General features: G+C 41.1%; 1 protein-coding gene across 1 annotated transcript in view; it reads right to left on the bottom strand.

Moving 5' to 3' along the window:
* Positions 1–22,346, bottom strand: part of oxsr1b (oxidative stress responsive kinase 1b) — a 172,819-nt gene that overhangs the window by 10,540 nt on the left and 139,933 nt on the right. Inside the window, exons 11-14 of the mRNA XM_078215842.1 lie at positions 20,325–20,447; positions 12,939–12,974; positions 9,114–9,326; positions 5,006–5,070 (exon numbers count right to left, since the gene is read on the bottom strand). Coding sequence (XP_078071968.1) covers positions 5,006–5,070; positions 9,114–9,326; positions 12,939–12,974; positions 20,325–20,447 — 437 coding nt within the window. The remainder of the gene's footprint in view (positions 1–5,005; positions 5,071–9,113; positions 9,327–12,938; positions 12,975–20,324; positions 20,448–22,346) is intronic.

The raw sequence follows: 22,346 nt of genomic DNA, 5'->3' as shown, positions 1-22,346 counted from the left end.
CTCTGTCTTAAAGACACTCCTGGCCTCCCCAGCCTTCTGCGGCAAACAGTTCTGTAGATTCACCACTCTGGCTGAAGAAATTCCTCCTTCTCTGTTTTAAAGGATTGTCCCTTTAGCCTGAGGCTGTGCCTTCTGGTTCTCGTTCTTCCTACTAGTGGAATCATCCTCTCCACATCCACTCTATCCAGGCGTTGCAGTATCCTGCGAGTTTCAATAAGATCCCCCCCCTCATCCTTCTAAACTCCAACGAGTACAGACCCAGAGTCCTCAACCTTTCCTCATACGACAAGCTCTTCTTTCCAGGCATCATTCTTGTGAACCTCCTCTGGACCCTTTCCAAGGCCAGCACATCCTTCCTTAGATATGGGGCCCAAAACTGCTCACAATACTCCAAATGGGGTCTGACCAGAGCCTTGTAAAGCATCAGAAGTACATCCCTGCTCTTGTATTCTAGCCCTCTCGACATGAATGCTAACATTGCATTTGCTTTCCTAACTGCCGACTGAACCTGCACATTAACCTTAAGAGAATCTTGAACAAGGATTCCCAAGTCCCTTTGTGTTTCTGATTTCCAAAGCATTTCCCCATTTAGAAAATAGTCTATGCCTCCATTCCTCCTTCCAAAGTGCACTTTCCCACATGGTATTCCATCTGCCACTTCTCTGCCCACTCTCCTAACCTGTCCCAAGTCCTTCTGTAGCCCCTCTGCTTCCTCGATACTACCTGTCCCTTACATACCTTTGTATCATCTGTAAACTTAGCAACAGTGCCTTCAGTTCCTTCCTCCAAATCGTTAATGTATATTGTGAAAAGTTGTGGTCCCAGCACTGACCCCTGAGGCATGCCACCAGTCACCGTGAGCTACCTTTACTGCTTTCCTTCCTTGCCTCGGAGCTAAATTCAATCACAGGCCCAAAACATGACATCTCAAAGCATATTTATGTCAAAAATACAAATGATCCCTTTTTCCATTTTAGTTTTCATACAGCACTCTGATCCTGAAAGAGAATAAATAAATAAAATTGCACCAGCCCAGTACTTATGTAATTAGATATTCATTTACACTACAACAGTCTGCAGTTAAAGTAAAACTTCCCTTCAGCATTTCAGTACCCAGGTGTTAAACATTTTCCAGTGCTTATTTGTTAAATGACAAAGGAAAGAAAGCAAAGTCACGAACAAAGACATTCCAACTAAGCTGTTTGTGAAGTTGCTAGCCTCTAAATATAGAATCAAAACTGCAGCGCACAAATAAAGTTTAAGTAAAGTTTATTTATTAGTGTCACAAGTAGGCTTATATTAACACTGCAATAAAGTTACCGTGAAAATTCCAGGCGGTTTCTATAGCACCAGGTGTTTTGGGCTATAGAAAAAAAAACACATTTGCCAAAATGAACTTTGATGGAATTATGATCGATCTCGCAGTTGTTTTCTTTCCCAAGGCCTCAAAACTGTGCAACTCCTTAATTTCCCTCTCTCTCTCCAGCAATCTTTTGGCTTTTCAACGGAATTTCGATATACCTAACCATCATTTCCTGATTCACCTCATCATTTGCTGTTCTAAATTTTGTGCCTTGCCTTTCAACCTTGCATCCTCAAAATCGTGCAACTCCTGACCTGTATTAATTTATCATTTGATTTCAGAGCTACACTAATTTAGGATGACACCATTGTGATAAGTTGAGGGTCGAGTAATTAAGCCAATAGGTTCAGTCAGGTTCCACACAGGTTATACTTATAATTGATATAATGAAATATTGTTGATCATAGAATCATACAGCCCAGAAGAGGTCCTTTGGCCTATCGAGTCCACACCAACACATTAGAAACACCTGAACTCCCAACTAATCCCATCTGCCAGCACTTAGCCCATAGCCCTGAATGTTATGATGTGCCAAGTGCTTATCCAGGTACTTTAAAGATATGAGGCAACCCACCCCTACCACCCTCCCAGGCAGTGCATTCCACACCCTCTCGGTTAAAAGGTTTTTCCTCACATCCCCCCTAAACCCTCCTGCCCCTCACCTTGAACCTATGTCCCCTCATGACTGTCCTTTCAACCAAGGGAATCAGCTGCTCCTTATCCACTCCGTCCATGTCCCTCATAATCTTATACACCTCGATCAGGTTGCCCCTCAGTCTTCTCTGCTCCAACGAAAATAACCCAAGCCTACTCAATCTCTCTTCATAACTTAAATGTTCCATCCCAGACAGCATCCTGGTGAATCTCCTCTGCACCCCTTCCAGTGCAATCACAGAATAAAGGCGGTGCTCATTCAAGGCAGATTTGAGGAAGAATTCCATCTCTCAAAGGGTGGTGAATCTTTGGAGTTCTTTACCACAGGAAACTGTGGAGGCTGAGTCCGTGAACATTTGAGACCGAGTGTGATAGGTTTTTAATCACAGGTGAATTAAGGGTTATGGAGAGAAAGCAGGAAAGCAGACTTAGCGAGTGTTAGGTCAGCCATGATCTTATTAAATGGTGCAGCAGAGTTGAAGAGCCGAATGTTCTACTCCGGTTCCTATTTCTTATGCCTTATCTACAGCATTGCACAGATGAGTATAATGTGTTTTGTCAATTATATTTATTGCTCAAGATATATGCGAAAGTGCAAAGTGCAAATAAGTTCAACTGTGATAAAAGTTGACCAATCCAGCACCAATAATCCATCTCCTTAAAGTAAATTCCTATGACCAATTTGAAGCTCAAGACATGACATTAATGGGCTCAGCAGGATTATGTAATACAAAGACAAGTTTGGAATGGTTCCACCATGAAACTAAACAATTTGAAAGTGTTCATCTTGACTCAGTAGTAACAAGCTTGCCTTGGAGTTAAAAAATTGTGGACTTATATCCCCGAGTTCTAGAGACATTAGTAAAGTACTTAGTGAGGGTTGTGCTGTCAGATACAGATCATTTAGAAACAGATTACCTGATCTTGTAGCTGTTTGTATGATCTTGCTATTTGCAAATTGATCAAATGTGCTTTCACACTATTGTCAACTATGTACCTCTGAGGTGGAAAGTATTTTGGGACACCCTGAGCTCACAAAAATGCTATATGAATGCAAATTCTCTAATATCTTTAAACTTTCAATTGACAACTCAATTATTTGTTAAATGGGAATGTAGACTGACCAACATAGAATTTTTAAAAATGTGGTCAAGGATTTGGTAATGAAGAAATTGGACAGAGTACCCAAGAACAGTCAATGAACACAGCATGCAGAGATCTGGGAACCAAGGAACAGCAATAAAGTTTTGCACAGAAATGCGGTAAGCTGCAGTTTAGTGTGTATCCATCAGAAGGTCAGAAGTGGAGATGATTTCATAACGTTCAGCACCATTTCCAAATCCTCAGATGTTGAAGCAGTCCATGTTGGCATGTAGCTGGACCAGGGCAACATTCAGGCTTGAGGACTGATAAATGGCAAATATCATTTGCACCATGCCAGACAATGATCATCTCCAACAAGAGAGAATCCTACCTCTCCTTGATGTTCAATGGCATTACCATTGCTCACTCTCCCATACTCAACATTCTGGGGGCTTACCAGTGACCAGAAACTGGACTGGGCCAGCATATAAATACTGGGGCTACAAGATCAAGTCAGAGACTGGGAATTTTGGGGCAAATAACTCATCTCCAGATTTCCCAAAAACCTGTTCGTCATCTACAAGGCACAAGTCAGGAGACCAATGGAATAATAATCTCAAACTTGGCTGGATGAGTGCAGCTCCAATATCATCCTGGGCAAAGCAGTTTGTTTGATCAGCACCCGATCCACCAATCTAAATATTCACTCCCTCCACGACTGACACACAGTGGCATCAATGTTTACTAAATACAAAATGAATTGCTGCAACTCACCAAGGCTCCTTCGCGAGCATCTTGCAAACCTATGACTAATAGCAAATAGAAGACAAGGGTAGCAGATGCATAGGAACACCACACCACCACCTGCAAGCTCCGTTCAAAGCCACACACCATTCTGACTGCTAACTATGCTGTTTCTTCCCTGTTGCTGATCAAAATCTGGGAACTCCCCTCCAAACAGCACAATGGTGTACCTACACCAGGTGGACTGCAGAGACTCACCACCATTTGCTCAAAAGCAGTTAAGGATAGGCAACAAATGCAAGTGTTGCGAGTGACACCCACATCACACGAATGAATAAAAAAGCCCATCGAGCTCCTTTAGTAGTAACTTGAGGGTCTCATCCCACCACTGTTGATTTTCACCTAGTAACAAATCCTGGCCTGTTTTCTTTGTCTTCAGCTATGAAGGGTCATCCAGACTCGAAACATTGGCTCTATTCTCTCTCCACAGATGCAGTCAGACCTGCTGAGATTTTCCAGCATTTTCTGTTTTTGTTTCAGATTCCAGCATCCACAGTATTTTGCTTTTATCCCATTGCTTGGGCTTCAAACAGCTGAAGGCAACAATGTTTCAGCAAAGGAAACTGGAGATCCGCAAGAAGCTAGAATTGGAGGAATGCAGGGTTACTGGAGTGATGTAGGGCTACAGGGGGTTGCAGATATAGGAAGGGGTTTAAGGAAAACATTTTAAATTTGAGACATTGCTGGACTTGGCACCAGTGTAAATCAGCAAGCAGAGGATCAATGGGAGAATGGGCTGTACAAGTTACGATCTGGGCAAACCTCAAGTATATGGAAATTGGAAGATGGAGGCTGACCAGGGGAGTATTGGAATAATTGGGTCCAGAGGTCATAAAACCATGAGTGTTTCAGAGGCAGATAGGCTGAGGCAGAGGTCAAGATGGACAACATTATGGAAAAGACCAGGCAGTCTTGGTAGTAGGTTTCAGAAGCTCAGCCCATCCGCAATGTCATAATTCTTAATCCCATTTGAAATGGGATTCTGTAAAAAAAAACCTTTGTAAAAACATGGTTCAAAGTTGTTTCATATCTGAGCACACACCATGAAACTGCAAGATATCATGGCAGGATAACCGGACGTTCTGATCAGATTTCACTTACCGTAATCTTAACACGAGGCTGATGGGTGTTTGGTGCGCATCTGGAGCAGCAGAACCAGGAATACACTGAAAGCAACAAGAATCTATTCAGTAGAATGATATAGGAGGAAAGTAGAGATGAAGCACACTATCAATTTTATGAAAGCTGTGCAAACCTATGAAAAGGTCAAAGCAATACTTGCTCAAAAATCACAAATTTAAAGTCAAATATTTCAAGGTTCACAGAAGCAATATATGCCAGTATTTTATTTTAAAGGACTAAGTAGTATCTTACATTGGGAGACAAGTTATTCAGCCCCTCTGCTCTGTCCACCACTCAATTAGATGACGACCAATTATAAAATCATAGAACCCCTATATTGCAGAAGGCCATGTGACCCAAGCCTGCGCTGACTCTGACAGTATTTTACCCAAGCCCTAACCTCCCACCCTACCCCTGTAACTCCTCCCATTTTCCCTCACTAATCCATCTAACCTACACATCTTGGGCCACTAAGGGGCAATTTAGCATGGCCAATTCACCGAACCTGCACATCTTTGGAGGAAACTCACGCAGACACGGGGAGAACATGCAAATTCCACACAGTCACCCAAGGCTGGAATTGGACCCAGGTCGCTGGAGCTGTGAGGCAGCAGTGCTAACCACTGTGCCACCATACCGTCTCACTTTACCTGAAACACCTATTTATCTTCTATTGCTCTGTACTCTTGCACCCAACAAAAACATTTAGGTACCAGTTTTGAAAATGTGGATTGATCCAGATTTCCATTGAGAGAAAATGTTAGAAATGATAAAAATGTTTTGATTTTACTTCTAAATTGCTGAGGTCTCATTTTATGATTATGCCCTTTTGTCTTTTCCCAATGTGGACCTTAATGATTCACCTACTGTACATTAAGCACCAGGTACTTCCATCAGCAAGGGAGAAAAAATCACCAGATCGATAGATCGATTAAAACTTCAGGTGAAATAGCTCTAATAGGACCAATTTTCCATTTTGTTAATCACAGAATTTCTACAGTACTGGAGGCCATTTGGCCCATCAAGCCTGCACCGACAACAATTACACCCAGGCCCTATCCTTGTAACCCCAAAGATGTGCGGGTTAGGTGGATTGGCCATGCTAAATTGCCCCTTAGTGTCAAGGGGACTAGCTAGGGTAAAATGCCAGGGTGGGATTGTGGTTGGCGCAGACTCGGTGGGCCAAATGGTCTCTTTCTGCACTGTAGGATTCTATGATTCCATAATCCCCCTGATACCAAGGGGCAATTTAGCATGGCCAATCAACCTAGCCCACACATCTTTTTAATAGCTTTGCTTCTTAATAGAATTTACACTGCAGTCTGGAAAAGGGTAGAAACCAAATCGAACTCCACCTCTGATGATGTCCCACAGCCTCATAAGCAATGAATGGTTGACTAACTATGCATCAAGTGGCAGATTTGCCTTGGGCAATGTTATAGGTGTCACTGCCACACAACAATCTTTTGCACATAGTTATAAAATTCAACAAAAGTTGATATAATTTAAAGAGAAACTAAAGAAATTTCTAAACTTGCACATTCTCCAAATTGGAAACAGATTAGAAAACAAACTCTTCCAACTAAAGAGCATAATACAAAATTCCTCACTGCCAAGCTAATGTTATAAGGACAGTCTCAGCAGGTCTGACAGCATCTGTGGGGAGAGAACAGAGCTAACATTTTGACCCTTCGTCAGAGCTGATTTACTACAAACAAATTTACTACTTCCTCTGACTATTGATCTCGGAGAAAACCAACTGCAATTCTAATCTGTGAGCAGTTCATTTATAGGAGCTAAGGCAGTAACTTGGGGTCTTCCAATTAGCCATAATGTAGGGGAAAGAAGGTGGGGTAAGGAAAAAAGGCTATGATTTTCAATGACTATGGTAGAAAGTTCACATAATCTACAAGGGGTTTGGATCACTTTTACTTAACACGAGGAAAGAAGCGTGGCATTTCAATTTTGAAAGTGCAAACTTCTGATACCAAAACCATACCAAATTTGAACTGTCCATCTAACAGTTTTGTTGTCCAAACACTATACAAAAATACTTAGCTCAAACATGAAACATTTCAAAGGCTAACAACACTGCAATGTACAACAGTTACTTCTCTCAAGTATTGAGGGAAAGTTCTGATTTTGGAGGGTCAGTAGCAGTGGAGGAAAAGAAATCTCTTAGGGGACACATTGCAAGGTTTGACCGATATGGTTCATCCTTCTGGAGTGCCAACTCTGACCATTTTCCTATTATAACGACTAATCAATTTTAAAATGCCTTGGTTTCAACTTTATGGGGAGATCGTGCTGATTTTTAAAATTCATTTATGCAATGTGGGCGTTGCTGATTAGGCCAGCATTTATTGTGCATCCCTAATTACCCTTCAGGTGGTGCTGGTGACGGGTCTTCTCGAACTGCTACAGTTTGAGGTGTAGGTACACCCACAGTGCTGTTGAGGTGTGAGCGCCAGTTTCGTTTATTTTATTTCATTTTATTTACTTTTTAGCAGTTTGATACAACCTTGTGGGTTTTTAGGCCAATTCAGGGGGCATTTAAGAGTTAACCACATGTAGGCCAAACCAGGTAAGGATGGCAAATTCTCTTCCCTAAACGGACATTAGTGAACAATATAGGTTTTTACAATAATAGACAATAGTTTCATGGTCATTAGACTTTTAATTGCAGATTTTAAAAAAAAATTAAATTCCACCACCTGCAATTGAACACTGGCTCCCAGAGTATTACCATGGGTCTCTGGATTACTGGTCCAGTGACAATACCACAATGTCACCGCCTTCCTGCAGAAATGGCAGTACAGAGTAATGTCATTTGACTAGTAATCCAGAAGCCAAGCTTCTGGGGACATGGGTTCAAATCCCACCGTGGCAGTTGGTGGAATTTAAATTCACTTAAATTAAATCTGGAATCGTAAGCTAGCCTCAGTAATGGTGACCATGGCAATTATCATTGATGTAAAAATCATCTGATTCAGTTGTGGATTAGGGAGTCTGCAGTCCTTACCTGACCTGGTCTACATGGGACTCCAAACCCTTAGGAACATGATTGACTGTTAACTGCCCTCTGAAATAGCCTCGTAACCCACTACTTCAAGGGCAATCAGAGATTGGGAACCAAACACTGGCCTTGCCAGCATTGCCCACATCCCATGAGAGTTGAAAATCTTCCTGCCATTCCAACTGATGACCCCCAGTGTAAAGAACATAAGTTCCAAAACTCACACCAAGCATTTTAAACTAAATGACAAGATTGGAAAATTTGGGAGTCAGATGTTTGCTTGTCTGCTCATAGAAATCATAGAAACCCTACAGTACAGAAAGAGGCCATTCGGCCCATCGAGTCTGCACCGACCACAATCCCACCCAGGCCCATACCTCATATTTTACCCGCTAATCCCTCTAATCTACGCATCCCAGGACACTAAGGGGCAATTTTAGCATGGCCAATCAACCTAACCCACACATCTTTGGATTGTGGGAGGAAACCGGAGCACCCGGAGGAAACCCACGCAGACACGAGGAGAATGTGCAAACTCCACACAGACAGTGACCCTAGCCGGGAATCGAACCCAGGTGTGAAGCAGCAGTGCTAGCCACTCTGCTACCGTGCCGCCCATCAAAAAGGGTACACTCGGTGCAGCACATTTTTGCATAGGGAAATACAAACTTCAGTTGAAGCTCACATTAAAACATGCACTTTGCTTTCTCACCAAGAACAACTTAGTTGATCATAACCAAGGGATAAAAAAAAGCAAATAAAGAAACTATATTTTACATTAGATATTTTCGACACTTTCTGGTCTTTGCATCAATTCACTGGTATAATATGACCAGGACATACTTCATCCCTAAATGAAAGGGAGATCAAAACCTGCGATTTCTCATCTTAACTTGTCTACTCTTTTGAACATTCAAATTTAAAGCACTTTCAACAATGAAGAGGAGTGTTGTCATTGCCCCCATGTACAATTTTTGAATTATCAGTGGAACATTTGTCAAATAGTATTTCTGGAGCTTACAAAGCAAATTGACATCCATGCTCTCATCTATTTCTAAAAATGTAACATACATGGGATGCAGGTAGTTGATGCTGAGCTGTAGCTTGCTGGCTGGGATCTGGTACTGCCGGTGTTGTGACTGGTATTACTGAGGGCTGAATAGCAGGTATCTGATTAGCTTGAGGAGTAGTTGCAGGTACGTTTGGTGTTGGCTGAGGTAGCAGTTGCTGGGTTTGTCCAGAAGACTGAACATTTGAACCTTGTGTTTCTGCTGATGCGAAAAGCTATGAATTGAAAGAAAAATGGCATAAAAATGATACTCAAACAAACTTTCTCACCTTCTAATTTTCTAAAACAATACATTCCACTGGGCCACTTTTTTTTAAGCATGGAAATGTCCTCTAGGTGATATCATTGGCACATATAGACAAGAAATTATTTTTAGTGAGGGAGCCTTTTCCTCATTCATCATTCCTTTTCTGGCTCTTTGGCAAAACATATAATTAATCCCATTCCTCTTCACTTTCTGTAAATCACTATTTCTTTTTGCCTTCAAGTATTTATCCAATTTTGTTTTGAACATTACGATTGAATTGGAAATTTGGCATGCCCTCTACGACTCTCACCAATTGTTACAGATGCACCATAGAAAGCATCCTTTCTGGATACATCACAACTTGGTATGGCTCCTGCTCTGACCAAGACCGCAAGAAACTAAGGGTTGTGAATGTAGTCCAGTCCATCACGCAAACCCGCCTCCTATCCACTGACTCCGTCTATACTTTCTGCTGCCTTGGAAAAGCAGCCAGCATAATGAAGGACCCCACACTTCACGGACGTACTCTCTTCCACCTTCTTCCAGTGGGAAAAAGATAAAAGTCTGAGATCACGTACCAACTGAGTCAAGACGGCTTCTTCCCTGCTGCCATCAGACTTCTGAACAGACCTACCTTATATTAAGTTATCTCCCACAGCCTAGCTATGACTATAACACTGTATTCTGCACCCTCTTCTTTTCTTCTCCCCTATGTACTCTATGGCGGCGATCTTCTGTTGCGCCCAGCCGCTTGGGGCGAGCCGGTAAGATCGCAAGAGAGCAGAGAAATCAGGTTCGCGCCCGATTTCTCACCTCTTGCGATCTTACCGGCGTGAAGCTGAATAATTTATTTAATTTAAATTTGTATCTATTTAGAATTGAATTAATGAACCCAGGATGCTATCGAATGGGCTCACTTGCCTCTGTGGCCTCACCAGGAGAGGTTCTTTCCAGCAAGAGTCATAGCTGGTCCCCAGCAACAGGGACCAGTTGTGATAGCCTTGCTGGTAGAACCGGAGAACATTGAGGCACCCCAGGTGGTCGGCAGCAAATGGGGGGGGGGGGTTTCCACTTGTACAGTGCCAACCTGGCACTGCCAGCCAGGCACCCTGGCACTGCCCACTAGTTTTCTCACAATATGTAGGATATTAATTTAAGGGCAACACTAAAATCAAGGCTTGACACTCCAGTACAATACTGAGGGAGTGCTTTATTGTTGGAGGTGCTATCTCTTGGATGAGATTTTAAAACACTCCATTTGCCTGTTCAGGTTTGTGTACAAAATCTTATAGTACTAATTTGAAGAGCAGAAGTTATCCCCAGTGTTGTGGCCAATAATTATTCCTTAATCAACATCACCAAAATCAGATTATCTGGCCATTATTTCATTTGCTGTTTGTGGGAGTTTGCGGTGTGCAAATCGGCTGCCACGTTTCCTGTATTACAACAGTGGCGATACTCCAAAAAGTACTTTGGTTGTAAAGCTCATTGAGATATCTGGTGTTGCAAAAAGCCCTATATATAAATGCAAGTTATTTTTTCTTTTAGTGCTGAACATCAGTCTTTCTTCTAGCAGCAACACCAGGTGAATGCTGCCTGAATGCCCTGACACTGATGAATAGCAGACGAGTCCATGGAAGAATTAATTGGGTCACCATCACTATATTGAAAAGAGAGTCTCCTCATGTACAGTTTACTCCTCACTCTGCCCTCCCACAGTGCTAACTGTTAGAATACTATTCCATGATTGCCAACAGTTCTTTGTTCCAATATTTCTAGTTACAAAGCTTCACTACCTTGAAAAAAATCACAAGTGAAATGTCCAAATTGGAACATTTATCTTAAAAATACAGGATGTCTCTCATCCATACTTCATTGCACCATTTCTCAAAACAACCTATCGTTTTTGCTCCTTTCTACATTTTGATCACTGTGTAAAGGACAGCTTTCTGAACATTGGCCAAAAATTACTTCAAACCTATGCCTTTTGCTCTTCTACTCTAGGTTAAATTTGTTCCTTTCCAATTTTGCTCTTCTATAGCTCCATCAGGTCTCCTCATAATCTTCTCCTGCTAAGGAAGCATCCAAAGTCCTGTATAAAGGAATTTTATTCCTATAAAGCAATAAGCTGACTCAGGGGATCAGCCTTGACATTTCTGTGTACCACTTTCTTGGCTTGAATTGGTCATCGGTGCACAAGAGAGTCAGAGGTCACAGTTTGACTGAAGAACTGCATCGTTTCAGCACAACAAATCTTGCACACTGATTTAGCAAAATATTTTGTGTTTATGTGTGTCTTATTTATATGGCTATATAATAACCCGTCATTGTTTAAAGCAAGTTTATAGAGCACAAAACAAATATGTTTTAAACATTTCTTGTTTAATATCCTAAGAGCTGACTGGGAAGAATAATTCAACAGCATACCATAAATACAGATCTAACATTTAAGAAGCTCAACACCATCTAGGACAAAGCAGCCCACTTGATTAGCACCCCATCCACCACATTTAACGGCTCTGCACAGTGTGTACCACCTACAAGATGCACTACAGCAATTCGCCGAGGTTCCTTTGACAGCACCTTCTAAACCCACAGTCTCTACCATCTTGAAGGACAAGGGCAGCTGATGCATGGTAACACCATAACCATCAGCAAGTTCCATTCCAAGCCACACATCATCCTGAGCTTGAACTATGTTGCTGTTCCTTCACTGTAGCGGTTTCAAAATTCTGAAAATCCCTCAACAGCACTGTGGGTGTACCTACATTAGATGGACCACAGCTGTTCAAGAATGTGGCTCACCAGCATTATCTTGAGCAATTAGGGATGAGCAATAAAGGCTAGCCTAGCTAACCCTGCCCACATCCTGTGAAAGAATTAAAGAAAAAAGCTCCTCATTTGCAAATGACTAAATCAGTTACCCACTGGCTGGGCAGAGAAATCAAACCTAAGAGCACTATTCAATGTTGGAGGAAGTTGGTGATATTCTCACTAGAAAAGTAGGGCCAAGTCATTTTTCCTCTCGCCATTTTTCTGAACAAGATCTGTAGCTAGATTTTAATTAATGCCTTTAAGTATCACATTGAACAAGTTAATTAGCTTTTAAATAATTCATTCCAAATATTAAACATAATAGGTATTGATACTGCAGTTGCTTGATCAGCATTCCTAGCCGGAGTTATGAACTTCTTCCGCCATTGGTGCACTGTGGCTGCAGTTATGTGCAAATGGACAGAATGCACTGCAGCAATTCACCAAGTTTACTCCCCACTCCTGCAATTTCTACCACAGAGAAGGGCAAAAACATCATGGGGATATCATCTCCAGATTCCCCTTCAAGCTACATACTGTCATTACTTGGGCATTTCTCCATCATCATTTGTTCAAAATTCTGGAATTTCCTCACCAATACCATTGTGAAAGCACCAGGAAAGCAGCAGATCAAGGGCGGCCCATCACCATGTATTCAGTAAGTGATGGGAATGGGATGGAAATAAATTATTGAATAAATTCAATAAATAAATACATTCAAAATTATCCACATCCCAAGAACAAGGAAAAAAAAACTTTGACTCACATCTGGACCCTGCGAAGACTCTTTTACCCGGGGAGACTGTTGAGAAAGCGGGAGGGAAAAAGTAAATGAATTAAATGCACAAATTCAGTTATCAATTCAATATCAGCAAGATAACTATAAAATGTGGTAGTGATACAAACAGAGAAGAAAACAGCCACTGGTATTAGGTTAAGTAAGTGGTGTCAACCTTAAATCTTAGAAATGATCAAAATGACAGAAGAGGGATGTTGAAGGTTGGTAATGAAAAACCTTTCAAGCTTCACAAGCCCCAGATTGCACTCACCGATCCTTCAGTTTAGCATCGCTTCTTGTCCTTCCACTGCAGAGATCTTTGAAGCATTTTATTCCTATTCTTTCCTCCCAGACCTTGCTACCCTGCTCCTCCCTTCCAAAAGCGACTTAAACCCTCTTTCTTCAACATGAATTTAATTGATTTCTCTTTTCCTGCTCGTTCCCTTCTCCTCAAAGTTTTGATTCTAAACAAAAAGGGTGCTACATAATTTCATGTTGTTGGTAATGTTGAAAGTTTACACAAAAGGAAAGATTCCAAAAGGTGTGTAGAAAAATAAATTACCGGTAGAATGGGAACAAAAATTGGCTCCACACAGAATACAGCAGTTCAAGAAGGTGGCCCACCACCAGCTTCTTGAAAGCAATTGATGGGCAATAAATGATGCCTTACCAGCCGTACCCATATCTCAAAAGGATTCAAAAAATACTAGGAGTTTTCACCTGTAATAGTGTTTCAGAAGTGAAGCAAGCTCCCATTCTTAAATGCTGACATTTAGGATGGACATTCAGCTCCTGAAGTCTGCTCTACCCTTTGATTGGATCATAAGTGATGTGTACTTCAACTCTACTTATTCACATTTACAATCATGTTACACCAAGCCAATTACACAGGTCTCCAATCACTCCTCTTTATCCAACACACTGATAAGCATTGTCTCTATTCGCCCCTCACACACCAGTGTGAAAACAAGTATTTTCCAGACTTCCCCATGATTGGAAACATTTACTCCACGTCTACCTTATCCAACACTGCCAGAATTTTAAAGACCTTGATCAGGTTACCTCAATGTTCGCTTCTGGAGAAAAACGCTTTGCTTTCCTGCTGTGTATATCACCTCACTTCTGGTATTGCTCTTGAGTTTTGGCCTTTTCTAATGTCTCAGAAATTCTTTGTGCCCAAGTTTAAACCTTTACTAATTCACCTGAACTGGCCTGTAAGATGTGTAGTGGCAAAGAGGAGCAGTGAAGATTGGGCAACTCTAACCCAACGGCCTAAAGGTTGTTCAATGCCATTCACAATCTAGGCCTCAGTGCTGGCCACACTGCCATGACACACAAAAGGAAGATGGGAGGGGAGGAGAGGGGAAGAATAGAGTCTTACACATGGAGGATGAGGACAGTTTGTTATGAAAGTGGCGAATTAACTCATCACAATGGGAATGCAAAATAAAGCTGGCAAGAGGAAAGACAAAACAAGTGGGGGAGGGGTGAAGGTCAAATGGGAGAACATGTATGAAACTGAAACCGTGATACAGAAATAAGGGAAGGACCAGGGTTAGCAATGAAAGAAAAGTAGGATGAAAGCAAAGTCAGAACAAAGCAGGAAGTTGATTATGCTTTTAACTCTTAAGAAACTGAAGTAACTGCGCCAGGTGGAGAAATCCAAAGATTTACAATCAGGACAAACGTTGAACAGGTATCCTAGAGAGAGAAGCAAGATGGAATAGGTCTGTTCTTTTTGATTCATCTCATCTCCTTCTTCCTGCCTTTGCATTGTATCATTGGGTCTTCTCTTTCAATGCACCTCAGATTGTTGCCAGGGAGAGGCATAGCGAGGGAGTGGAGCCTGGAGCTAGTGCTGCAAACAATGGCTTCAGCCTTCCCAGAATTTAATCGGGGGAAAACTCGGAATAATTTGAGAAGTGACAACACGCTCACAGCCTTTGGAAATGAAAGGGAGGCTGGAGATGGGACAGTAGTTTGCAAGGATGGTGGGGTTAAGTGCTGGGATTTGAGGAGAGGGATGATGCTGGCAGATTTAAAGGAGAGAAGGACAACACGAAAAGAGAAAGAACCATTTACAATATCAGCTACTATCAGAGGGGAAGTTGGGTATCAGCAATTGAGCTGGAATGGAATCATAGGTATCATAAACGAGATGAATTCAGAGAGAGCTTGTGGAGAGAAAGCTCTGGGTTAGGGCAGAGGAGTAATAAAGGAAGTTTGCTAAGGAGGGCTAGTGGGTGGGATGTGGCAGAGGCAGTTCATCAGATCTTAGACAAAGAAGTCCCTGAGCTCTTCACACATGTTGGCACCAAGGATGACGTGAGGAGAGTGGTTTAACATTGCCTGCAGTACAGAAAAGAAGCTGTGGTTATCTTTGCATTTCAGGATGATCCTGGAATAGTGAGCAGTTTAGCAGACAAGAGCAAGATCCAACAATGTTTGAAGTGAGCCAGCCAAATCGGACATGAGGAATAGCCAGGGTGAGTGTGTGATGGTTTTACTGGATGCAGGACATTAAATGGAGGTGAGGGTGCAGTTAAGTAAATCAATAGCTGCAGAAATATTGTAGCAAACAAAGGGCCAAATGCTAGATAGTTGTGATTTTTAAACTGAAACTTAAAGTGAATTGGGGGATAGTTTTTTTTTTCCCCAGGGTCAGATACAGGAGGAGGTAGGGTTAGACAAGGCAGGGTACATAGATGGTGAGTAACGCAAGAAAGAGTTCAGAAATGGCCTCATCTCTAACTAATTTGATGGGATGAGCAAGACCACTCGAGATAGCAAGGTCAAGATGGGGTGACCATGAATAAGAGTCGGGGAGTTCACAATCAGTTTTATAAATCGAGTTACTCAATTAGTGTGGTGTTAATGTCAATATTGTGACCAGTGCTCTTGCCCAATCGGAGCTGCGCTGAGACTGCCCAAAATCATGTCATGTATGTCCATTGGAGACAGCAGGCAGACTTTGGTCCACTAACCTAACAAAGCATTTTACAATTGGACACCACATATTCAATGACATCATGTGTTAATCAGCAGATAAGAATGGTAGTTATAGAGCTAAAAATAGTGGAGAAAAACAGAAGTATAACAGATGGAATTAAAATAATGGCAGTCCCCTAATCCTCTGGTAACACTATAGCCTGTAACAGGATGGCTTCACTTTTTGTATTCAATTCAAACCAGCAGGGCTTTTCTGATGAATGCCCTTCAGCTTATTTAGTTGCATCAATGCAGAATACAAATCATACCGTTTTCATATTGTCAAAAGCAGACTTTTAACTGTATACAACTCTGTACTGACTGGCCATTTGGAGTGAACCCCATTCATCATGGTTTCTAAATAGTCAATTATTAAGATGCATTTAGCTCCCTTTAAAAAATTAAATAGCTTAATGCAGTCAAATAGATTTCCTCTCACTCAATTTGAGAAATAAATCTGCCCTAACCTTTCCTCCCAGCTAGTTCTGACTATGCAAAATGATTGTCCTATTTGTGTCAGACAGTGATGTGTACAAGTTTGTAAACACCGTTTACAATAATGTAGAAAATTCATTTGACGGGAAAGTCATCAGCCAATCACAAAAACATTGTACAGCTGTGTTATGGTATCCACAATGCAGAAAATATGACAAGCAGCTGACATAAACTAAGCTTTAACGTTAAATCTGCATGCAAGTTTGTTCTCAATTTGTCAATGTTCATGCAGTACAAACAGGTTTAAAAGAAGCTTTTACATGTGGAGATCAGACTGCAGGTTACCCAACCTGTGTAAAATCCACCCTGCATAGCATGAGATAAAGGATAGATATGGCTAGAATGTGTACGTGGAGGAAGAGAGGAGCAGTGGTGGACAAAAGAAACAAGGTCCACCTGTCTTTTGCCACCTTTTTGCAAATATTAAGAATGCAACCAATGTTTTTGCACTGGTCTGCTCTACCACTTTGACATGGGACTGGTTTAGTGACTGGATAAGTTAACTCTTAGAATTTTTACATTTCACAATTCTGTCCATTTTTGCTGGGAACATAGACACCACTTTTTTTTATATAGTGCAAGGGTGTGGTTACATAGTTACTCAAGTCAAGTTCAATTGATGCCCAAATACTGGTTACATTTTAATGTTAGCAAAAAGTGTGATTGAATAGTTTGTACTTTTAGCATCCTTTATTATTCTTGTAGATGAAAGTTAGGTAGTCACCTTTGACAACAGTCCTGATATTAGTTCCCAGTAGCAGGGGAGTGCACCAGTGATGACTCAAACGATTTTCTCCCTTTCAGTGGCAAATGTTAGACTGCTACTTGCTACCTTTCAATGATGTGACTGGTGAGCTTGGTATTTGTCTATATACAAAAAAAATGATTTTTTCATTTTGGGTTATGCATTTGGGTTCCAATATGCAATACCACCTTTATTGACTTTACTAAATTACTCTGTATGATGGTGATACAAACACTCATTGCCCAAGGGACCTCCACTGGCTCAGTACTATCTACCATTCTGACTTTAAAGCACCAACCCTTGATGTGAAATTCTTCCATAATCCTTTCCAGCTCTGATGTTTTCTTCATCATGACTGCTCCTGTATGTTTTCCCCATTGTTCACCATTGAATTTTCAGTCACCACAACCCTACAAGAGGGAATTGCCTTTCTAAAGCTGTCTCATGAAAACTCTTCCCTTCATCAAATGCCTCCTGAAAACACAACTTTGTCAATGCTTAAGGTAATCTTCTTTAACTTCTCTGCAATTTCCTGCTCAGAAACCACTACCATCCGCCTTACATAAAGATGTTTTACACTGCGAATTTACTATAGGATATAAACTGCTCTTGTAATTGCTCAACATTTGGAGGTATTTAGCCAGAGGCCAAAAAATGTCTCAGCTTTGATCTATGATTTGTCAAGTTAGGTCATCTTAACAGTGGGGATAGCACATAAAACCTGGAAAAAAATGCTCTGTGGGCCGTGAATCTTTGGAATTCTCCAACCCAGAAAGCTGTGGAGGCTGGGTCATTGAATATCTTCAGTAAGAAGTCTCACAACGCCAGGTTACAGTCCAACAGGTCTATTTGTGTCTTTGCCTATATTTGCCGTATTTGTGAACTAACCTCCACTCACCTGATGAAGGAGCAGCGCTCCAAAAGCCCTTGATTCCAAATAAACCTGTTGGACTGTAACCTGGTGTTGAGACTTCTTACTGTGCCCACCCCAGTCCAATGTTGGCATCTCCACATCATGAATATATTCAAAGCTGAGATGGACAAATTTTGGAATTATAGGAGTGTCAAGGGTTATAGGGAACAAGCAAGGAAGTGGAGTTGAGGCTAAGATCAGATCAGCTTTGAATTTACTGGCTCATTTCTGCCATTTCTTATGCGTGTCTGTAGAAGTTAGAATGTATGAGAGAATGACCACGAGTTCATGCACAGGTCATCTGCAAAATGCTTCACTCATTAACTGCCAGCATGACACATGCCAGGAGAGAACAGTTTTCCATTACATTTAGAAAAAAGTAAGCGTTTTTGAAAGATAGACTTTCAGGTGTTTATTGAGATTTGTCCTGTTCAGATACTTAATACGATATGCAAAATTTATTGCAGCCAATCCATCAACAGTTATTCATATTGCAGAGGAGTGCAGAGTAAATGGATTAGAGTGATTACCTTGCACAAAGATGGTGTGCATTAAAAAAAAAGAGTAAATGACCCCTTTCTTCCAAAAATGCACATGCATGAAGTTGTCAAAACAACTCTAACTGCTGCATCATCGCAGGAATAGAAAGTTAAAAACCGATTTGATTGAAGTTTTCAATGGCAATAAATAGGTTAAATAGAAAAAAAAACTCTCTCCTATCCAGGGAGTCTAGGACTGGATTGTAGAGTCAAAAACTAGAGCCAGACCTCAGGAGTGAAATTAGGAAACAAGTCTTCACACAAAGGTAGATCTTGAAACTCGCTAATGCGAACACTAATTGATGCCAAATCAATTATGAAATTTAAAACAGAAATTGATAGATTTTCGTCAACTAAAGATATTGTTTATATTCGTGTAAATATCAAATCACCGATTTTTCTGAGGTAAAATGTTAAGGGTTGGCTTTTATGCCAGCAATATTTGTTTAATGGGACCCCACCCAGTATCCTGTACAAAAATTAGCTATCTTGACAAGTCCACCGAGTGGCTAGATGCCCCTGACTTGTTGCTAAGACAAGTATAGACATAAGGATCAATCCGTTGCAGTCAGACTGGCTGTGCTGTTTAATTTTGAATCTACATGCTGCAGCGTGATAGCAGCAAACTCTGTGGTTGTGCTTGTGCCTCCGTGGAAAGTGCTATGACTTGGCCTGTCGGCAATGGCAATATTAGTCAACCATCAATTCAAGTAGCTTCCAGCAGGCAAGCATACCGAAACCAGAGCTTTCCTTGGCGGCAGCCCATACTGCCTTTTTCCACCGACTGTGTGAATGGGTTCTGGGGCGAATAGACAATGAAGTGGGGCAGTCAATAGGCTTTGATCCCAAGGTTGTCTTTTACATGAGGTATATTAGAAATAAGAATTTAAAAAATCACGGATCAATTTTCACATGGCAAAAGTGTGATTTGGGGCAAAGGTGGATATATGGAGTTAGGTCACAGATCAATCATGATCTCAGTAAACCATGCAACAGACCCGTGTGGGGTTAAATTATGTACTCCTATTTCTAATGTTCCTAATATCAAAATTTAAATTCCATTGTTAAATTTATGATCTCAAATTCCTACCCTTTCTCCTCTATCGCTCCCTTAAACAACAAAATAGGCATCAAGGGCAGTCTGAAGAGAAGAAAAAGTGATGCAGAGAAACAGATGTTCAGGGAGAGTTTTGGATCTATATCACTGAATGCATGGCCTATCATGGTAGGATAGGGGAGATGCACAATACCACAAAGTTGAAAGAATACAGAGCGCATGGAAGATTGTGGGTCTGGACAAGGTCACATAGCAAAGCCATGGGGGGCTTTGAACATTAGGATCAGAATTTTAAAATTAGGAGCCAATGTAGTTCAGTAAGAGGGGCAATGGATAGTAGGACTTAGTGCTGGTTAGGATTGGAGTACTTGATTTTGAATAACTTTAGGAGGTTGGAAAGCCAGCCAGGGGAGGGTTGGAATAGCTAAATCTGAAATCAGCAAAATAATCAGTGTTTCAGCAGCAGGAAGATAGGTGATGTTGTGAAACAGGTATTAAGTGATTTTTGTGATGAGTTGAGTTGTGATGAGTCCAGAGCAAAACAGGATGCAGAGCTTGCAAACAGTTTGGTTTAACTGGATGACATGCAGAGTAGAGCCATTAGTAATGCTGCTCCTCCTGCATTATAAAGACTTACCCGCAACTGAGAGACTGCTGCCTTCCCTTCTTCACTCTCCTCATCCAATTCATCATCACTCCATTCCCAGCCGCCATCTTCTGTCTTGTGCAGTCGACCACTGGAGCCTGGAACCCTTCTCACCTGATCAGCACAAACAAAGGTGGTCAGTTCAGAGCAACAGTCAAGGCCTTAATGTTTCAAATTAGGGAACAAGTTTGCTAATGACATATATTTGATTATTTTGCTTTTAACAGCAAAGAGAAACAAGATTTTTTTCTTACAAAAAGTTTTAACCATGCTCTGATGAAGCGTTGGCTCCATTCTCTCTCCAGTTGCCATCAGACCTGCAGAGATTTTCCAGCATTTTGTTTTTAAAGTTTTAATTTTTGGTTTTACCTCAAGTAAAAAGATTTCATCAAGAGCTCATTGGTTGTCAGCCAGACATGTTATAAATGATGGTGGCTGATCCCTGGTGTTACTTGATGAGCTAACACGGAGCTAAATAAACTCAAGAAGAGAGGACCCAGAGCATTTATAAGAGCATATAAAGAAAGGCTTGCAATTATAAAACGCTTTTGATTAACCAAACCACTTTAAGGCCAATGAGTTCTTTTAAAGTGTAGTGATTATTTAACATAGGCAATGTGGCAGCCAATTTGCACATGACAAGGTTCCACAAATAGCAATAAGGATTTCTGGAGGGGGCCAAGGTCGGTGACTGTCTGAGAACCGACAGTTTGATTTTCAGTGGTTGGAGTCATGATCCAGGAAGTTGGAAGTATCAGAGTTGGCATTCAGGCGTTTACGAGGTAATAGCCTGTTTGCTCTTGACTGTAGGTTTAAACCGAGAGAACTTGCTGCAAGTTCAGAAGTAGGTAGGATAGAGCAATAGAGGGAAGTAGAGAAATTGAAATGGCCATCACTTCAGTTGACCAGGGCTCTTGAAGACAAAACACTGAAGCTTGGAGATGCAACAGATGCTTGCAAGATATGAGGATTAATCTGGAAATGGAGGAGGAGGCACACACTAGAGGAATCTTGAGATGAGAGCTGAGATCTTGAAGACAATATGCTGAAGCTTGGAAATGCAACCAATGCTTGAAAGGTGGATGTGATAACTGTGCAGAGTTTTATATAGATGAGGATTTGAGCAGTACATTTCTGAGTAAGTTATAACTTGAGGCTTGAGGTACAGAGACCAGCCAGGAGAAGGTTGAAAAGCTGCACCTCAGAAATAAATGCATAAATTGGTCACAAACTACTGATTCTGGAGGGGCTCTAAAGTTCAATCGTTTGGTCAAAATATCAACATTGATGACTGATCGAGACTTGCGTCCTGTCTGAATGTGAAAAACAACACTTTGGTACGACACAATTGACTACAGATGGTACAAAAACAAAATACTACATGCTTTGAAAGGTCATTTTACCAGAAAAGTTAATTCTGCTGCCCTCTTGCAGATACTGCCTGACCTGCTGAGTACTTTTGAATATTTTCGGTTTCAATTATTAATTATAAATTATGCTGTTTGGGGACAAAGTCGGATCCTTCAGAAATGGTGATATTTTATACCAATCAAATTTCCTGGACTAGTCTTATATATGAAGATCAAGCTGGTTATGGAGTGTTGTGTATAGATCTGCAACTGCCATGACACAAATATAATTGAGCTAGTAAAGGGCCACTAGAATGTTTAGCAGATTGTGTCTATTTATACATGTCATTGATCAAAGTACAAAATGCCAATATATTGTGCTAACCCTGTATAAAAACACTAGTTTCACCCCAACTCAGGTACTGTGTTCAATTCTGGACCCAAACTTTTGGAAAGGATACAGAAGAGATTTATTAAACTTTTCCATGGTTGAGAGACTGCAGGTGTGTGGAAAATCTGGGGTTGTCCTCCTTGGATCACAGAGCTAAGGGGAGATTCGCTAAACATGCTTAAACCATAAAGTGCTTAGAAATATAGTTAAAAAAGAGCAATGATTTCCAATGGCTTCAGGGTCAACCACCAGAGGCAATGAGGAAACATTTCT

The sequence above is a fragment of the Mustelus asterias genome, chromosome 7, assembly GCF_964213995.1.
Source record: "Mustelus asterias chromosome 7, sMusAst1.hap1.1, whole genome shotgun sequence".
Classification (NCBI taxonomy): Eukaryota; Metazoa; Chordata; class Chondrichthyes; order Carcharhiniformes; family Triakidae; genus Mustelus; species Mustelus asterias.
Note: the sequence above shows the minus strand (reverse complement) of the source record. Positions and strands in the feature narration are given on the sequence as shown.